At 43.1% G+C, this 18,647-nt stretch overlaps 1 protein-coding gene across 6 annotated transcripts in view; it reads left to right on the forward strand.

The window, feature by feature from the left end:
- PRKG1 (protein kinase cGMP-dependent 1) overlaps window positions 1-18,647 on the forward strand; it is a 1,872,748-nt gene that overhangs the window by 605,788 nt on the left and 1,248,313 nt on the right. For all 6 annotated transcript variants that reach the window (XM_063961733.1, XM_063961735.1, XM_063961737.1 and 3 more), the window contains exon 2: window positions 6,294-6,460. In XM_063961733.1, coding sequence (XP_063817803.1) covers window positions 6,294-6,460 — 167 coding nt within the window. The remainder of the gene's footprint in view (window positions 1-6,293; window positions 6,461-18,647) is intronic.

Consider the following 18,647-nt stretch of genomic DNA (forward strand, 5'->3'; position numbering starts at 1 on the left):
AAGGGATTTATTTAGCAAGTCACCATTAAAGTATTAAGCCTCCTTGTCCCTCCACCCCAATTCCATATGTGCCCTCCCTCTCACACTTACCTGCGGGCAATCTGTGTTTGAGAGGCAGACAGGATTCTTGCTCCCACCACTTGGAGGACGTCGGTGCGGCGGCAGGTGATGCGTGCCGTCTCACAGATGACACAACGTGTAGTTTCCTGACTTTTCAGTAGATTTGGCATTTTGGAGGTCTCGCTGGGTGCCACCCAAAACATCCTTGTTTGCCACCTTGTGACACACGTGCCCAGGGTTATTTATGCACTGAAGAAAAATACTCCAGTTCTTTACAAGGCCAGTTCTTTCATGCTGTCTGTTCATAAATGTATTTGTGTTGAAAGCAGGAAATACAATAAATACATAATTGAGAGCTTACAGACTGACTGCTTACATTTTAAACCTTGTTTTGTATACTTTATGCTATTGCAGGATTTTCTCCTAAGCTGAGAACATAACTTGCTTCTAAACTAACAAACGTCTTGGATGAATCCACCTAAGCTATCAGAAGTCACATCAGATTGTGCCCAGTTGTCTGTATGCATGCCTCAAAACCTGCTTATTTACTTGATCTGGTCTCCGCCAGATGAGTGTGCAACTGGAGAGCCCTTTGGAACGCATCCTGATATAAGGCTTCCAAAATTTCCCCTCTTGAACGACGCATTTTAATGAAACATTACAGACATTAAAGTGATGAGTGTATCTTTGCCTCCATTGGGATGCCGTACAGCTCCAGGTGATGTGCCTCCATCCGAGAAGGGATTTGGAGCGTCAAAATTGTGCATCACTTATTACTTTATAGGCTCTGTATATCCACTATTTCAAATGACAAAAAAAATAAAATGCTGCATTGAGGAGTATAACAAGGCACTGTAAGCAACCCAGTGCTGGCTTCAAGGCAGAACACATGCTTTAATAAATGTTCTGTCGGAACCCTTTAAAGCTCACGGGATCCCCTGCACATTGCCAATTCCTGCAGGCAGCGGAGAGCTTAATATGCTAAGCAATAACTAAAATGAAATTTTTGAGATCTTCCCACTGGCTTCTCTTGAGACTGAAGATTTTGATTCTATTTGTGACTCAGTGATGATCACAGACATTGGGGCATTGAGAACGCTTCTGGATCTGCACAAACCTGTCCCGTTCACCCATACAGCATTTCATCATTTGAAGCCAGAGCAGTATAACCGGCAGACTTCTTTTACTTCATATGAAAGGGGGGGATCGGTACGTAGTCTGGTTGCTACACATTGTTTGAATTGGAAATGTCAGGAATTACATTGCCTATTCTGGATAGCAACACATATATGTTATACTTCTATAAAGTCTCAGAGCTCAGGAAGCAAGTAGAGTATGTTCCTAATTATGTCTAAATACAGTTTATTATTTCAAGTTCAGCAAATGGACTTGCAATGTATTTTGGGGGTTTTATTAAACTTAGGGAAAGCAAATCCTACAAGGAATATCCCACAAACTGTATAATATTTTCACAAGGCATATAGGCAATCATGCATAAGCCTATTTATCAAATACTGTAGGTAAGAAAAGAACAGCTATATATCCTAGTGGGGTATATTTAACAAGAAACATCACAGATGCTCAGTTCCCTGGCGATGCTGGCAGCGGTAAGCAGAGATTTACCATTTCGCCGGCTAGCCATGTTCCCTACTGCACAAACGTGACCTAGTTTTGCCGGATCTCACATCCTCACTGCACTGGAATATATTTGTAAAAAATAGAATTTTTTTTTCTTTTAAAGAAGGAAAAAATGTTTTATTTTAATAAAAAAACAAACAATTTTTTCCTTTCTACTAAACACCATCGCCATCCTGATCTTAGTGATTTCCATCCTGATTGGAGTACAGAGGCTTTGTTTTTCTTAAATAGGCTATAATAACCAACTTCCCCATCTAAAGTACGGTGTAGCTGTCTCCAAACATTTCTGCCGCAAGCAACCGATGGCAGCAGACGCTATTGTTAAATACAAAAAAACCCTATTAGAGACAGGGCTTCATAAATATGGCGTACAGAGTTAGAAGCAAAGCACAAAGAAATAGAGGCAAATTTGCACTCTAAAAACCATGTTGAACTACGTGGGTGGGCAGGGGGAATTATTAAGTAAAGGCTAATTACTAACATAAGCCCCTTCCCTGATGTACATCCATGCTTCTAAATGTGCAAGTACTGAGATGCCCACTGTCAGGGTCTGTAGATGCCTAAATTCCGATTGGGGCATTTTAGTTGCACTATTGAGGATCACTCCCATTGAAAATTGCACCTGCCCTGTGGCATATGCAGTCTGATTATGACCTCCTGTTTGAGCGTCTGAGCGTCTCTGCATACAACCAGTACGGATGGTGTAATGGTTAGCATCGCTGCCTCGGGGGTGGATTATTAGATCTACACTAAAAATATCTACAGTCAATAGGTCTACCATTAATGGTGGACATGCATTAGGTCCACAGGGTCAAAAGATTGACATAGAATAGGATGACAGTAGAAAAGGTTGACCGGGTCAAAAGGTCGACATGGAAATGGTTGACACAAAAAAGGTACACGCAATTTTTTTTAGATGTTTTGTCAATTTTCTGCCACAAGCCCCATTAGTGTACCGTGTCCCCTCGCATGCTTTGGGCACGGTGCCTCGCTCTGCTACCATTGCGCTCGGCACAGGTTACTATTCCCAATCGTAGTCCACGTGGATGGTAAAGTATGAAAAAGTTTAATGTCTACCATATATGTGTGAACCATTGTCATAGCGACCTTTTGACCCTGTCGATCTTACGAACTGTCTACCATTTACATGTCGACCTTTTGATCCTGTCGGCCTAATGCATGTCTACCATTAGTGGTCGACCTATTGACTGTAGATCCTTTTAGTTTAGATCTATAGACTGCCTCACAGCACTGAGCTCATAGGTTTGATTCCTACTATGGCCCCAACTGTGTGGGGTTTGTATATTCTCGTCAGGCTTGCGTGGGTTTCCTTCAGGTACTCTGTTTCCTCCCATAATCCAAAAATAGGCTACCAACAAAAATGTACCATATTGTGTGTGTATGTACATGAGCAGACTAGATTCGGCCAAGTGGTTCTTATGTTTTCAGCTACACTCCAGTAAGATACAACATCTCCAATGCGTCTTTTTAGCCACCACTGTTACCTCCCATTCACTGTCCAGTAGCACCCCTTGCAGTTCGGATACAAGGGGTCATTCCAAGTTGTTCGCTCGCTAGCAGTTTTTAGCAGCCGTGCAAACGCATTGTCGCTGCCCACTGGGGAGTGTATTTTAGCTTTGCAGGGGTGTAAACGCTTAAGCAGCAGAGCGCCTGCAAACACATTTTGTGCAGAAGACCAGCCCTGTACTTACTCTTCGTGTGCGTTGATTCTAATAATGGAGGGATGGCTTTTGACGTCAGACACCCGCCCAGCGAACGCCCTGCCACGCCTGCGTTTTTTCAGACACGCCTGCGTTTTTCCAAACACTCCCTGAAAACGGTCAGTTGATACCCAGAAACGCCCACTTCATGTCAATCTTCCTGCGTTCACCCGTGCGAATGGAATCGTCGCAAGAACCTGTGCAAGCCCACGATGCTCATTGTACCCGTACGACGCGCGTGCGCATTGCGGTGCATACATATGCACAGATTAGCCTTTTTTTGCCTCATCGCTGCGCAGCGAACAATGGCAGCTAGCGATCAACTCGGAATGACCCCCATAATGCGTCCAAATCTGTACTGTGATTCTGTACATACAAAAACGGGAAGCATGCGTTGTGCAACTCAGACACAAGTGCAGATTAAAACATTGCTCCACTGCGTCCGACTAAGGGCTTGATTCAGACCTGATTACTGCTGTGCGTTTTCACACAGCGAGTGATCAGTTACTAATTACACATGCATATGCACCGCAATGCACACGCGCATCAGCAAACAATAACAGGCATCGCACATTCTAAAAAAGAATTCTAATCGCACAGCCATTCGCATGCTGATTGGCAGGAGAAACCCGTTTGTGGTTGGTAACTGCCCATTTTCTGGAAGTGTCAGGGAACACGCAGGCGTTCCCAGGCGTTTTCAGGGAGGGTGTGTGACGTCAGCTCTGGCCCCGATCAGCCCGTTCTGATCGCACTGTAGGAGAAAGTCCTGGGCTGCGCACATACAGGACAAATCATTCAGTGGTGAGTGTGGCGCGAACGGATTTGCAGCTGTCCGCCAAGGGGATTTTTAGAAACTCGCCGTACACATGCGATCGCACACTTGCACGGCGAATATACACTCCCCTTGGTCGGTGACTATCTGATCGCAGAGCTACAATTTTAGCTGACTAGCGATCAGGTCTGAATCACCCCCTCAGGTCCTTTGGGATATATTATTTCTGTATAAGTACAGGTAAAATACATGTGCAGTTGGCCTCAGAATACCGACACCAGAATCCCGACCGGCACAATCCCGACAGGGGTGCGAGCGCAACACAGCCCCTTGTGGGCTCACTGCGCTCGCCGCGCTGCGGGCACGGTGCCTCGCTACACTCGGCACACTCATTTATTCTCCCTCTATGGGTGTCATGGACACCCACAGAGGGTGAATATGTCGGGATTGTGCCGGTCGGGATTCCGGTTTCGGTATTCCGACCGTCTGTATTCCATCTGGCGGGATCTTGACCGCATCCCGTTTTAATGCTGATTAATGATAACTTGTTCTCTGATTATAGATGCCTATTAAACTTAGAGAGCACAGCATCCAGAAGGGTAGTCAGAACTTTGTGGGCCCCGTAGCAGCATTTTGAAGGGACCATTGTCCCAATGTTTCTAGGGAGAAACCTCGCCACAGCAATTGTTAATTGTAAGCCCCATGATAGTGCCCTAGTTCATTTTCTGAACCATAGTAGTGCCTTCCTTAATGTTATGCCCCACAGTAGTGCCCTAGTTTTTATTTTATGACCCATAGTAGTGCCCTAGTTTACATGATGTCACATTGTAGGGCTGCCAGTACACATTATGCAGCACAGTACTACCAATTCACATTATGACATACAGTACAGTGCCACAAGGTCATATTATGTCACATTACAGTGCTGTCCCCAGTTTATATTACTATACTATAGTGTCTCCACTTCATGTTGTAGCAAATTACAGTGCCACAGTTGATAATACTGTATGTAGCATTATAATGTCCTCCACATTACAATAAGCAGGTCCAGGGGCGTGACTAGATATACTGTATGCCCTAAGGCAAAAGTTTGTATCACCCAAAGGTGAAAAATGTATATAACACATGTTACTGTGACAGGGAAGGTGCCCCCCCCCCCCTCTGCTCTGGGCCCCATAGCAGCTACACTCCCTGCACCTATGGTAGCTACACCCTTGTATATAACACATGTAACTGTGACAGGGAAAGTGGCCTCTCTCAGCTCTGGGCCCCATAGCAGCTACACTCCCTGCACCTATGGTAGCTACACCTTTGTATATAACACATGTAACTGACAGGGAAGGTGGCCCCTCTCAGCTCTGGGCCCCATAGCAGCTACACTCCCTGAACCTATGGTAGCTACACCCATGTATATAACACGTTACTGTGACAGGGAAGGTGGGCCCCTCTCAGCTCTGGGCCCCATGGCAGCTACACTCCCTGCACCTATGGTAGCTACACCCATGTATATAACACGTTACTGTGACAGCGAAGATGGGCCCCTCTCAGCTCTGGGCCCCATAGCAGCTACACTCCCTGCACCCATGGTAGCTACACCCTTGTATATAACACATGTAACTGTGACAGGGAAGGTGGCCTCTCTCAGCTCTGGGCCCCATAGCAGCTGCACTGCGTGCCTATGGTAGCTCCGTCCTTGACAGCATCCACTTTTATTAACAAATTCTTAATGTTTATATCAACTACTGAAACATGACATTCCATTTGCACAAAAGGAATGAGACCTGTCATAAGTATAAAACAGAACTATCTGCTGGAGAGAGGATTTGGAATGATACTGTGTTGTACAGGGCAAATTAATTTTAAATACATACTGTATTTCTGCTGAATTTTCTGTTTAACAATTTATAATTTAGACTTGAAGCAGCGCACTGGGCACAGTTACCACCATGTGGGTATTTAAGTTACCAAGATACAATGAAAAATGCATGAAGTGTCACTCTACACCGTGGCAGATAAAAGTGTTCTAGAATACAATGTCTTTATCATCCAGTGTTACTGCTGCGGCCTCCACAATATGACTAAATATTGGTCTCTCGCTTCAGGTCCAAGGATTTAATTAAAGAAGCGATCCTCGACAATGACTTCATGAAGAACCTAGAGATTTCCCAGATCCAAGAGATAGTGGATTGTATGTATCCTGTTGAATATGGCAAAGACAGCTGTATCATCAAGGAAGGGGACGTGGGGTCACTGGTCTATGTCATGGAAGGTACAGTGTTTTATTTTTCCCACAGTTACTTTGCTTTTACTGTACGAGATATGTGCAAGTTTTGCTTTCCTGTCTGGGAGAAACTGAGCAGAGCCCTGTGCAGATGCTTGTTTGATTGCGTAACACACTTTTACATCCATTTCTCAAGGCCTACTAGCACAGAGAAAAAGTACAAATAAATGAGGTCATGCATTTTATTAGCGAAGCATCAATTTATTGTATCCCTCTTTGACTTGATTACGACCGATCAACACTCACTGCATCATAAAGCCTTTAGGCAAGGTTTTTGTGACGATCATGCTTCTTGATATCATGCATCCTCATTCAACCTTTGGCTCTCCAAAATATGTTTTTAAGATCAGTTCCTGGCATGCTTGCCAAGTGAGGGATAAAGAAATATAGGCCTAATTCAGTAAGGATCGCTATTCCGAGACATTGCAGTTGTCTGCAAGTAGAAATGCGGCGCCCTGGCAGGAAACAAAAAAAGCCCTGTGCAATATTGCAAATGCATCGCAGATCGCTATCCACTCGCAGATGCATATGCAATGCCCGGAACATCAAAGAAACTTTGGCGTCTGAGCAAATGTGAGTAGTCTGAGGCTGCCATTAATCTGCGACTGAGACGACCTGGAAGTAGTCTGCGCTACCATCAGAGTCCCTCCCTAAAAACGACTGTGCACACCTGCGTTTTTTTCTGACACACCCAGAAAACGTCAGGTTTCCACCCAGAAATGCCAGCTTCCTGTCAGTCAATCAGTGGCTACATTGCGATTATGATCTGTACGCATTTTTACTCGCTATTACCCTTCGTGCGTGCACATTGCGAATGCTACGCATGCTCAGTCGTTCGATAATTGCTCGAATTGCGATTTCTCTGAATAGCGATTCATGCTGAATTAGGCCCTATGTTCGGGAGGGGCAGAGTGCATATTCCTGATCTACTGCTAATAGGAGGGTTAATGCTTAAAAACGCAAAACTGTGGTTTGTAGTTTAACTGCTTAATGGAAATAAGAAAGTTGTTCTTTACGAGATATAACGGTGGCCATTGAATTGTTGTTGGTGATGGTAAAGAGTTGCTTGAAACATTTCTTTCTGTACTTACAGCCACCATTATCACAGCCTTTCCTTTGCAGCCCTTAGAGGTGTGTAAAAGCAGTGAAGGGTGCAATACTGAACATTAACCTGGCCCCAGAGGTTAGGGCTTAGTTACAGTGTTACAGTGACATCTAAAGAATAGATTGCTGTACCTTATAGCAAGTCATCTTTTTGGCTTTGTCTGCATGTTTTATTGTCTTTTTGTTTGTGTACCCTTTTCAAGATAAAAGTTAGATTTTAGTCATTTTTCTTATTGTAAACATGCCCTACAAGGAGTTTATTTCCTCTCCTAAAACAATCTTGCTATTCACGGTCAGGTTTTTACAGCCATACACCTATGTGACATTCTATATACTACAGACACCTCTATACATGGGCTTACTGTTCCATCCCTTTAAACTGGGGCACTCATGGATTACACAGGTTCTGTGGCCGAATAAAACCAGGGGAAATGCAGGCTTGAAGTCAGCCAGCCACAGAACCTGTGTAATTCATGAGTGTCCCAGTTTTAATGGATAGTATGGTCATACCAAACTTGCCTACTTTTAAAAATGCGTTTCAGGGAGATTGTGAAAGTGACACCTACAGTATCAGTGCGTACGTGTACTGCTACATCTGAGAGGTGTGTCATAAACATGACTTACATCTAAATGTAAATGAGCCCCAAAGTTAGTAAGATATACTTGTTGAAGAAAATACACTGATATTTTGCAAGATTTGTTTGTGTATTGTGTTTTACAAGAGGTTCTATATACTGGAAGTGGCCAGGTAAAACCTTATTTAAAATGCATGTAGCCATAGGGATCAATGGGGCAGATGTATTAACCTGGAGAAGGCATAAGGAAGTGATAAACCAGTGATATGTGCAAGGTGATAAATGAACTAACCAATCAGCTCCAATATGTAAATTAACAGTTAAGATCTGATTGGCTGGTGCCTTTATCACCTTGCACATATCACTGGTTTATCATTTCCTTATGCCTTCTCCAGGTTAATACATCTGCCCCATTGTGCCTTATAACCAAAGCAGGGAAATGACACTGATGCGCCCATTTTAATGTATGTATCTCTGATTTCTTTTTTCCCCCCCAAGAATGTAACAGCTGCATAATGGGTGTAAGGTGCAATCAGGGAGATTGCTGGTCTATTCAGGGAGTCAGGGAGATTGTTACTATTTCAGGGAGTCTCCTGCAGAAAGAGGGAGGGTAGGCAACAATGACCTATACACCTATCGAGTGACTACTATACACTACAGACTTACATATACACCACAGGGCTGTCCTCCCACTTATTATTATTTGTGGGCTTTGGTAATTTGGCATTTACTGACAGCAAACTTTTTATGAACGTTGATACAACATTAAATTGCTCGGGAAGAAGTGCCATTTATTGTTCCAAAGAGTGCTGCAAACTGAACTCTAAACCCAAAACATATCATTCTTTATTAGTTACAAACCATCTGTACTATGCTTTAATGATTGCTCTTGTCCCAGGGGCCTCCGATTGTTCTACTAATATTGTTTACAGGGTAAAGACGATCAATAACCCTTACTGCTGGAGCCAAATGGGAAATTAAAACTTTTGATATGAGTAAAGAAGAGTATTATGGAATAGTTTAGCACAGACTGACACCATCACGTTTTTCTGATTGTTATAAATTATAAAAGCTTTGCTGCAGAGCATTGTTATGTTGGTTGGGGGTGTGGGAGAGTCCTAAGCAGGTGAGTATAATACTGATCTCACTCCTGCACGTTACTGTATTGTACATTGTGCATTGTTAGCTCTTCATATAATACACGATCATGCCACTGAGCCGCACTGGGTCTGCGAGAGAAAACCCCCACCCATCCTTTCATCTCCTACCTTTCGCTCTGCTGAGAGATCATCTGGATTAAACTTTCCCTCTCGCCTTCTCCCTGTCATGCTGTCAAGTTCCATTCAGGGAATTGAATTACCTTTCCAATCAGCTGGGCTGATTAGCCAGAGAATCTTTTTTCTCTCCCCATTGTTCGATTGCCATTTTCAAACTCGCTGTCACACATTTACCTTCCCGTGCTATTAACAGCGTCTTCTTCTGCTTTGAATCTTCAGCTTCCATGTTTCAAATTATTCTCTGTGGGGAGCCCAGCACTGGTTTTGGTAATTTTTTTATCACAAGTTAGGGACGAGCTGTAGATTTATAATTGTGGCCATTAAATATGACTTTGGCTAACATACTTGCATTGACCTCCCCCTGTGCTGCGCTGAGTCATGTAAGAAAGATATTTTTGTCATTAGTATAATTGAGATACAAAATAATTTTGTGCCTGCACAATATAACACATTTATGGGGGACACTACATATGTATTAGGAATGTCAGATGGAGAGCTGTATACTGCAATGTACAGTTTCGGGGTGTGCAGTTTGCATCACAAACTGGATTGTAAGTGGTAGGTTGATTGTATCAGAGACTTTTATCTCTGCAGTAAAATCAGGGCTATTTTTGTGGCAGAACGCTGTTCCTGAAAGTCTTTTCTAAAATGATGTCATCAGGAACGATGTTGCGGGATGTCTACGGACTGCCCTGCTGCTGTTGCTGCTGCTGCCCCTACCCGTCTCTGAGAGGAGGAGAGCGCAGTGCGCTGCTGAGGGCATTATGTGTATATATGGCACTGTTGAGGGCATTATGTGTATATTGTGGACCTTAGCTGTTCATGTTTAACCCTATGCATTATTTTCAAGTTAATTCATTACTAAGAAATCCTAATACTGAAATCTGCCTTTCCTCCATGCTGGGATTGAGGGGTTTCTATATACGGGGTCTATGCATTATTTCTACAGGTCAGGCCTTTTACTGGTGCACTGTGGGGAATCCCAGAGGGGTATGTACAAGTTGGAGGTGTGTGTGTGTTTGCATATGTGTGTAGCATACCCTCCAACATTTTACATATAAAAATCGGTACAAATTAGGAAAGGGGTGTGGCCATGACTAAAGGGTGTGTGGCCACGCCTCTTTTCCTGTACTTTCAATGGAAGTTTGGAGAGCCAAAAATCGGTACAGACCTTAAAAAAAAAGGTACTGTACCTGCTAAAAAGGTACAGTTGGAGGGTATGGTGTAGTAGGGGAAGCAACTGGGGGGAGGAGGCTTTTGGCATTGTAACTCATGTACCCCTTCCCTCTCCTGTACTGTGGTATGAGTTATGACATTGAGAAGCAGGTGGTGGGGCCACAATGCCTCGATTCACCACAAATTTGGTTCATCAAGCCACTGGACAGCAACGTGGGCAGGTTACAGGAGGCTGGGATATTCTCCTGGGAGTCTGGAAGAGCTTCCCAAAATGGACAGCAACGTGGGCAGGTTACAGGAGGCAGGGATATTCTCCTGGGAGTCTGGAAGAGCTTCCCAAAATGTGTGAGTTTTCAGGATATTCCATCAGAGTAAGTATGCCTCCCTCATCTTTACCAGCATTTTAGATTGGCAACCTAAATTGACTTGCAATACAGAACTGTCAGAGCTGTTTTGGAGTTCTTTTCTACCATATGACAATTGAACACATCAGTGTGTTTCTAACAAAGAAGCAGTTTTGCAGTCACAGTTTACCTTCTCTTGGCTATCTTATCTTTCTCTGTAAACCACGAAGATACCAGCTGAATCTTTAGTTTCTCATTTGCTTAAAATGACAATAATATTCTCTAGAAAGGGATAGAAAGAGACAAGTTAAATTGTTAAATAATTTATTTTATATACTATTGGACCAGAAAATGTTAATTTATAATGACAGTTCCATTAGATAACAGAGCTTCTGAATGAGTAAACAGGCTTGTTGTAGAAGATAAACACAGTCCCCTTCCTTGACTCTAAAACGTGATTTTTGTTATGGGTTTAATTCCAGCTGCACATAAAGGAAACACAATCCAATCCATCTATGCAGAGAATATTATGGTTTGCAGCAAATTCCATCTAACGCAAACTCACATACAGTGCTGGAATGTCCAGAAGACTCTCAAATGTTTGGGGAGTCGGGATGGGAGCATAATGATGTGTGTTCTGTCTGTTTGTCTATCTATCTATCTATCTATCTATCTATCTATCTATCTATCTATCTATCTATCTATCTATCTATCTATCTATCTATCGTATCTGTCTGTCTGTCTGTCTGTCTGTCTGTCTTTCTACGCAGATGAATGTGGACAGCACTCACAGTTAACAGAGTGGCTCAGTATTCTTCACGGTGCCCTCCTGGGGGTCCTTTTTCAGATAGGGAACCAAAGGCAGCATTGAAAGGGCAGCACTCAGGTCTTTTTAAATATTACAAGCAGGCAAGAAATACAATCCAATGTTTTAGTGTATTTGTTTCCCAACACAAATACATGGAAATGTTGGATTGTTTTTGCTGCCTGCTTGTATTATTTTGGAAGACCTGAGTAATACACACACACGCACACACATCCAGTTAACAACTGCCAAGAAGTGATGTGTGCCTGAGTATGAGAATTACAATGTATTGCCAAGACACCCTATATCAGCCTATTATTATTTTATAGATGTATAACTGCAAATTCATTTAATATTCAGCATGCATAGACATAACCTCAATGCACTCAACAACCAATTATAACACTAATCTTCTGCACTGTTTTACAGAAATAATTCTCACATGCTGAATATAAAATGTCCCAAAGTTTGCTCAGAACTTGCTTATCCAGCACAACCGTGCCAATAGCAATCCCCATAATACTTGCTAAATGTGTTAAGTGCAGGAATGGTACGGCTGAGATTGTACATCGCTCTTGGCAGTGCAGGATTTAAGGAAATATTGTAGCATGTACTGTCAGTGACAGCTTAGAGAGGGTGAATTGTCAGCAAGGTCTGACTGCTCCATGGTACACAGAGCTGGAATCCATCACTAGCTCAAATTCCTCATGGTGTGACAGATATTCTGTGGAGATAATGGCCATGAGTGTGTGCATAATTACCCTCATGCATTTCAGGAGATACTTGGTAGTGAAAATCCTAACAAAGCCACTGAATAATCCCGGCTACTGGAAATCTATATGGTTTCTGCAAGCACCCAAAGAGTAATAATGACATTTTTCAAGTTCTATAAATCAATGTCTGTATCTTATGGAAAAAAAAGTAAAGTAAATACCTGTGATCCATGTATGATTTAACCATTTGGTTCTTGGAGTAAAGTTAGTATGTGAGTATATGTATGTATGTACTGTATGCATGTGTGTGTGTGTGTGTATGTATATATATATATATATATATATATATATATAAATATAATATACACAAACCTAGAACCCCACACGCTCCTTAGCAATTTCATTCACCTTAATACTTTAATACCATAACTGGATAAATAATGGGGTTTCCGTTCATGAATTGTACAATGCATTTACGCTTGCAGCCCACATCAAGGGACCCCCTTTTCACTGCAAGTCCTACTCTATCACATACATTTTCACATATTTATCCATTTATGTATTAAATTATTAAGGTGAATTAAATTACTAAGGAGGGTGCAGAGTTCTCGGTGCATGTATATTTGAGCAGGTGGTCACAGCCCACTGCACCCCAACCTAGGGGTGGGAACTTATACCCCTTTCACATCGCACAAATAACCCGGTATCGACACGGCATATTGCCATGTCGACACGGGTCAGTGTGCGATGTGAAAGCACTTTCCAAGAATTAGCGGGTCGTCTGACCCGGTAATTCAACCCGGTATAAAAGAAGGATTATACCCGGGTTGAATACCGGCTCAGGTGCAGTGTGAATGGGAGCTGCGTCGATGCGACACGGTTCCCATTCACAGCATAGGGAGAGGCGGCGCAGGAGATGAGCTCATCTCCCAGCGCCGCCTCCACCCCCGCCCCTGCTGCTGCTGCGCCCCCCCCCCCCCCCCCGCTGCTATGGCAACCGACCCGGTATATTGCCGGGTCGGAAAGCCAGCAGACGGGAACAAATGCCGGATCCCACCCGGTAAGGACACGTTTCTTTTACCGGGTGGGATCCGGCATTTACGATCTGAATGCGGTATTACATGAGTGCACCCCACATACATTATATCAGCACATAGATGGTCACAACCCTCCCTGTAATTAATGGCCCAGGTACACAGCAAAAACACTGCAAAGGAAGGGCTTGCATAGACAAAGAAAACAAGCAGGCATACAAATATGACTTGGGGGATCATCAAGGGGCTGTACTGTCCCCGATTATTAACTATGCAACATGTGACGGGGGATACTTACAACTGGAGCAACTCAGAACTGCACCGGTGTGGGGACAACTATCCTACAATCAGTTATACTGCTACTTTCGTAGCAGCATTATTTAGCCGTCCCTGACGCTGGCTACTGTGATAGTGTGACCTGAGGTCACACATACGCAGTGCTGCTGGTCACACAATGAGAAGGTGGTGGAGGGATCCCTCTTCACATCCCAGGAACTCCTTCACATTGGAAAGAGTGGGGCTCTGAGCACAAGCTCCATCTGGAGATAACATTTGTTCTCACAGGCAAACGCTGAAAACGTGTTTTTTGGAGTTTGCTGAATATCAGGTGGATATATAGGGAGAGGCTGTAGACTGCATACCCTGGCCACATAGCGCACACAAAGAGAAAAAAAGATGCAGGTGCACTATTTAATCATTACTAATTAGAATTATAATATATTTTGCAATACATTTTGTAATAAATAAAGGTTTTCAGCATAATCATGGCCAAGGTTATGGGCTTACCCACAGCATCCAGGTAACCTTATCGGGTAAGTCCCTATTGGACCTCTGATAATGAATGGCCTGTTACATAACATATGCAAAAATTAGCGTTTTCACATGTGTAACGAGCCATTTAGTGAGATTGAATAGGCCCCTTGATGAGAATGTATCTTAAATAACATGTAGGCTCAGCAGCGACGTTTCAGAGAATCCAGTTCCTTTCTAAAGCTACTGTACATCATCGCCTCAGGGATTTCCTCTTATACAGTACACGTTAGAGCACACACATCATAACTGAAAAGGCCAATCAATTGTATTAAACAATTCATTATAAAACTAGAAATCCTAAAGATGTAAGCAAACAAGTAAAACACAATACGTAATACTAAATATAATATAATAGAATATAAAATCCCTATATGTAATAATCACAATGTGAAGTAATGAATACACAACTGCAAGCTTTGACACCACAAATGACTAATAATGAAGATACTATTGGGAAGCTATGAATCCTTTTCTTGGCTGCACATGCTGCTACTTGTAGTCCACAGTAGATGAAGAGATACATGTTGCTCATTTCCTGGTTGCATTGTTGTCACTGCAGCCTCAAGGACCATGTAATGACGAATCATAATGCTTATTCTGTATTAATGATTTTGTTACTTTTGAATGTTTTGATAGAGGACCTAATAGCAGTGCGCCAGCTCTTGTTTTCTTCTCCCCAGCATGTGGCAAATATTCTATGCAGTAGAGATAACCTCTGTATCTGACACCATACATCTGTGCTTTATGACATTCTGGCTGTTTTTATCTCCCCTTGATTATTACATGTGATTTTCATTGTAAAACCTCAGCCTGCTGTTTTTTAATCAGTAGGTAAAAAATAATAAGCAGCATGAAGATTGTATCTCCTTATTAGTCACCTGATGCACACAAATAAATATTATTTTACATAATGTATCTGTTTTTTGTTGACTTGTGCTTTTTCATTTTGTATCTCCAAGATACAATATATATGGTTTCAGTGTTCTAGATGTGCAAGTCATAGATTATATTTTGTATTAAAAATGGGTTATTTGTTAAGCAGATGATTTGAGATATTGAAGGATGTACATCAGCTTTTCTGCTAATGAATCTTTCCACTTTGATGGATTATCAGTGTATGCTTAGTTTTGGAGGAGGAGTACAACAATTAAGAGATAATTAGGGAATGTACGTGGTAAAATTTACATTTTTTGAAAAAAAAAAAAGCTTCATAAAAACAGAAAGAGACTCGTTAGAGATGCCATTTGTCTCAGGCCGTATTAGCGCTCACGACAGAACCCATGTGTGATGGGGTGGGCTATTTTTTAATCTCTCTCTACTGATGCCACCAGTTATAATGTGGAAGGATGGCTTGCTATGCCGGGATGCAGTTAAGATACCAGCTGTCAGGATCCCACCAGTCTAAATACCAACGCCAGAAATGCAGACGCCGGAATCGCGACAGGGTCAGGAGAACGACACCAGCATCCCAACAGCCGGCATCCTGACCATAAATATAGCGGACTGGTTATGGTTAGGCTGCATGGGGGGGGGGGGGTTTAAAGTTAGGTTGCGGGGAGAGGGGTGGTTTAGGAACCACCGGGGCAAGGATAGGGTTAGGCACTAAGGGGGGGGGGGGAGGTTAGGGTTAGGCTACAGGAAGGGAGGGTTAAGGGTAGGGGAAAGGAAGAGGCATAATTACCTCACCCTGGTCAGGGTTTTATATTATTGGGATGCCGGTTTCGCTATTGTGATCGCCAGCTTCCCAACCCGCTATGCCAGGTGCCAGTTACACTGTGCATGTATGGTTCTCAGAATATCAGTAACCTGCTATTACTGGCCTCTCTGACTAGTTGTTCTCCACCACCACACTTACTGACTGCTAGTGCCAACTGCGCATTATTTGTATGAGAATAGGCACTGCCATCATTAGGCTCCTTCATCAGCACCTGGAATAGCTTACTTCTGGGTGGCTGGAATACAGTAGCTGCTGTAGCACCTCTTTGATGGAAACTACAGTATGGCTGGTGCTCATTGACCGCTTAATTAACATCTGGACTGCAGGCTAGCAGGCAAAACATTGATTCTGAATGCTGGAATCAATACATGATAGATGGGGAAGGGATCAGAGTGTTAGCTCTTACTTGTAGGTCAAAGGTAGCCTGTGACAAATACCCCTGAGGCAGAATGATGTTTATTCATCAAAAGGTACAGTACTTCTGACAGGAGCCGTTACAGTACTACACACCAGTAAAGGGTATGGGAGAGAGTCAAGAGGATCCTCATTATCATCAGCATTTCTGCATAAGGCACCATGTGTTCCGCAGCACCAGACAGGCAAGACAACAATTAGGCAGTATAAAACAAACAGAACAAAAGAGATATGTACAGTGTGTATGTACAATTCATGTGAGAACAGGACAGGACGTGTAATTTCTCAGAACAGATATAATTATACATGAGCAAATTATAAGCATTCACTATGTCATCATTCTATTGTCAACACCATAATTTTGAATGTAATGAAGTTGGCATGATTAAAATGTCGACATTTAACACATCGACATCTTGAAAATCGTATCCAATGGAGTGGTCCCCAGTAGCCCGATATAGGATAAATGGGCTAACGACTGCATAGGTGTGAACGGGCCAACAATGCAGGAGTGTTAGCTGCTAAACGGCTAAAGGTCGCATCTTATGTATTGTTTAATATTTGTTGGGCTGACATCCCAATCCCACAGAAACCCGTACATAGGGGTCTATTCTTGAAGCAGTGAAAAGGGTGGAGAAGTGAGCCAGTGGAGAAGTTGCCCATGGTAACCAATCAGCGTTCAAGTAACATCTATAATTTGCATACTGTACAATTGTACGGAGCAGCTGATTGGTTGCTAAGGGGCAACTTCTCCACAGGCTCACTTGTCCACTCTTTTCACTGCTTCATGAATAGACCCCTTACTGTTTCTACCACAGTGTGTACAGGGCTGCAAGTAGGCTGACAGCAGGGCAAGCTGGGGACGCACCTTGCTGCTGATCGGGAGCGTTAACCCAATCAGTAGATGATCGTAAATGTGTGTATCCAGCTTTATAAAGCCACCTACAACCAAGGGTGGCATAGTCAGTGGTGACAAGACAATCAGTGTAAACAGTGGTAATGGGCTGAATGTAATAGAAATTCCTAATGGGGTGCTGATGTATGGGCCTGCAGTACTCTGCCACGTTTCTATTCCAGTCTGAGGCCCAGATTTATCAAGCCTTGGAAAGTGATACATTACACAGTGATAAAGTACCAACCAACCAGCTCCTAACTGTCATTTGTCAACACAGGCTGTAACATGGCAGTTAGGAGCTGATTGGCTGGTGCTTTATCACTGTGCAATTTATCATTCTCCAAGGCTTGATAAATCTGGGCCTCAGTTCCTAATCGGAACAGAAATCTGTAACTTGCAATGCAAATTTTCTCATAATTCAGATTGCTGCTGTACACATGATTGTATCACATAAGTCTTTTTGAAAATCATAAAGTTCGCCGGGATTATTTCCGGCGGGATCTTGACCGCATCCCGTTCTACCCTCAGCCATAGCAAGGACCATGGTGGACAACTTGTTGGTTACTAAGGGAAGCACAACTATAAGATAATTCACCTGTCACATACACACTGTATAATATCATTTTATATCACTTCAAAGCACCATGAATATCAATATTATCTTTTCAGTAAGTAAAAGGTTTATCTGTGTCCCCGACTTAAGGAAGAGGTGATAAGAAAACTGAGGTTTCCTTTACATTCCAAAGAATAAAAGTTGTCTTAGATTATGTGTGTAAGGAACTGTAAAGGGGGGTACTCACGGAGCGATCGCTGCTTAAAATCTAAGCAATCTGACTAGATTGCTTAGATTTTAAGCACGATCGCTCCGTGTGTAGCCCCCTCAGCGATAGCGATGCGCAGCCCCACGCATCGCTATCGCTGCTGCTAGATTGGCCCGCTGGGTGAAGTGAGCGGCCCCCCCGTCTCCCCCCGCACGCTCAGCACAGATCGCGCTGTGCTGAGCGCCGGGAGAGATGTGTGCTGAGCGGTTCGCTCAGCACACATCTCTCTGCCCTCGGCCAGTGAGTACTGGCCTTAAGAGACTCTGCAATCACTCGTGTGCTGGACAAAGCCTGTGTGCTGCTATTATGTTACTTCACTGGTTTGCACTAACATCTAAGAATAGAGATCAATACATTAAGCCAGAGAAAGCCTTTCATTAGATAAAAGGTGCTCCAGCATAATCAAGGCTACTCTGGACAACTTTGTGCATTGGAGACCATATCCAATAAAGTTAATTATATACAGGGTCGGACTGGCCCACAGGAG

This window comes from Pseudophryne corroboree, chromosome 3 (genome assembly GCF_028390025.1).
Source record: "Pseudophryne corroboree isolate aPseCor3 chromosome 3, aPseCor3.hap2, whole genome shotgun sequence".
Classification (NCBI taxonomy): Eukaryota; Metazoa; Chordata; class Amphibia; order Anura; family Myobatrachidae; genus Pseudophryne; species Pseudophryne corroboree.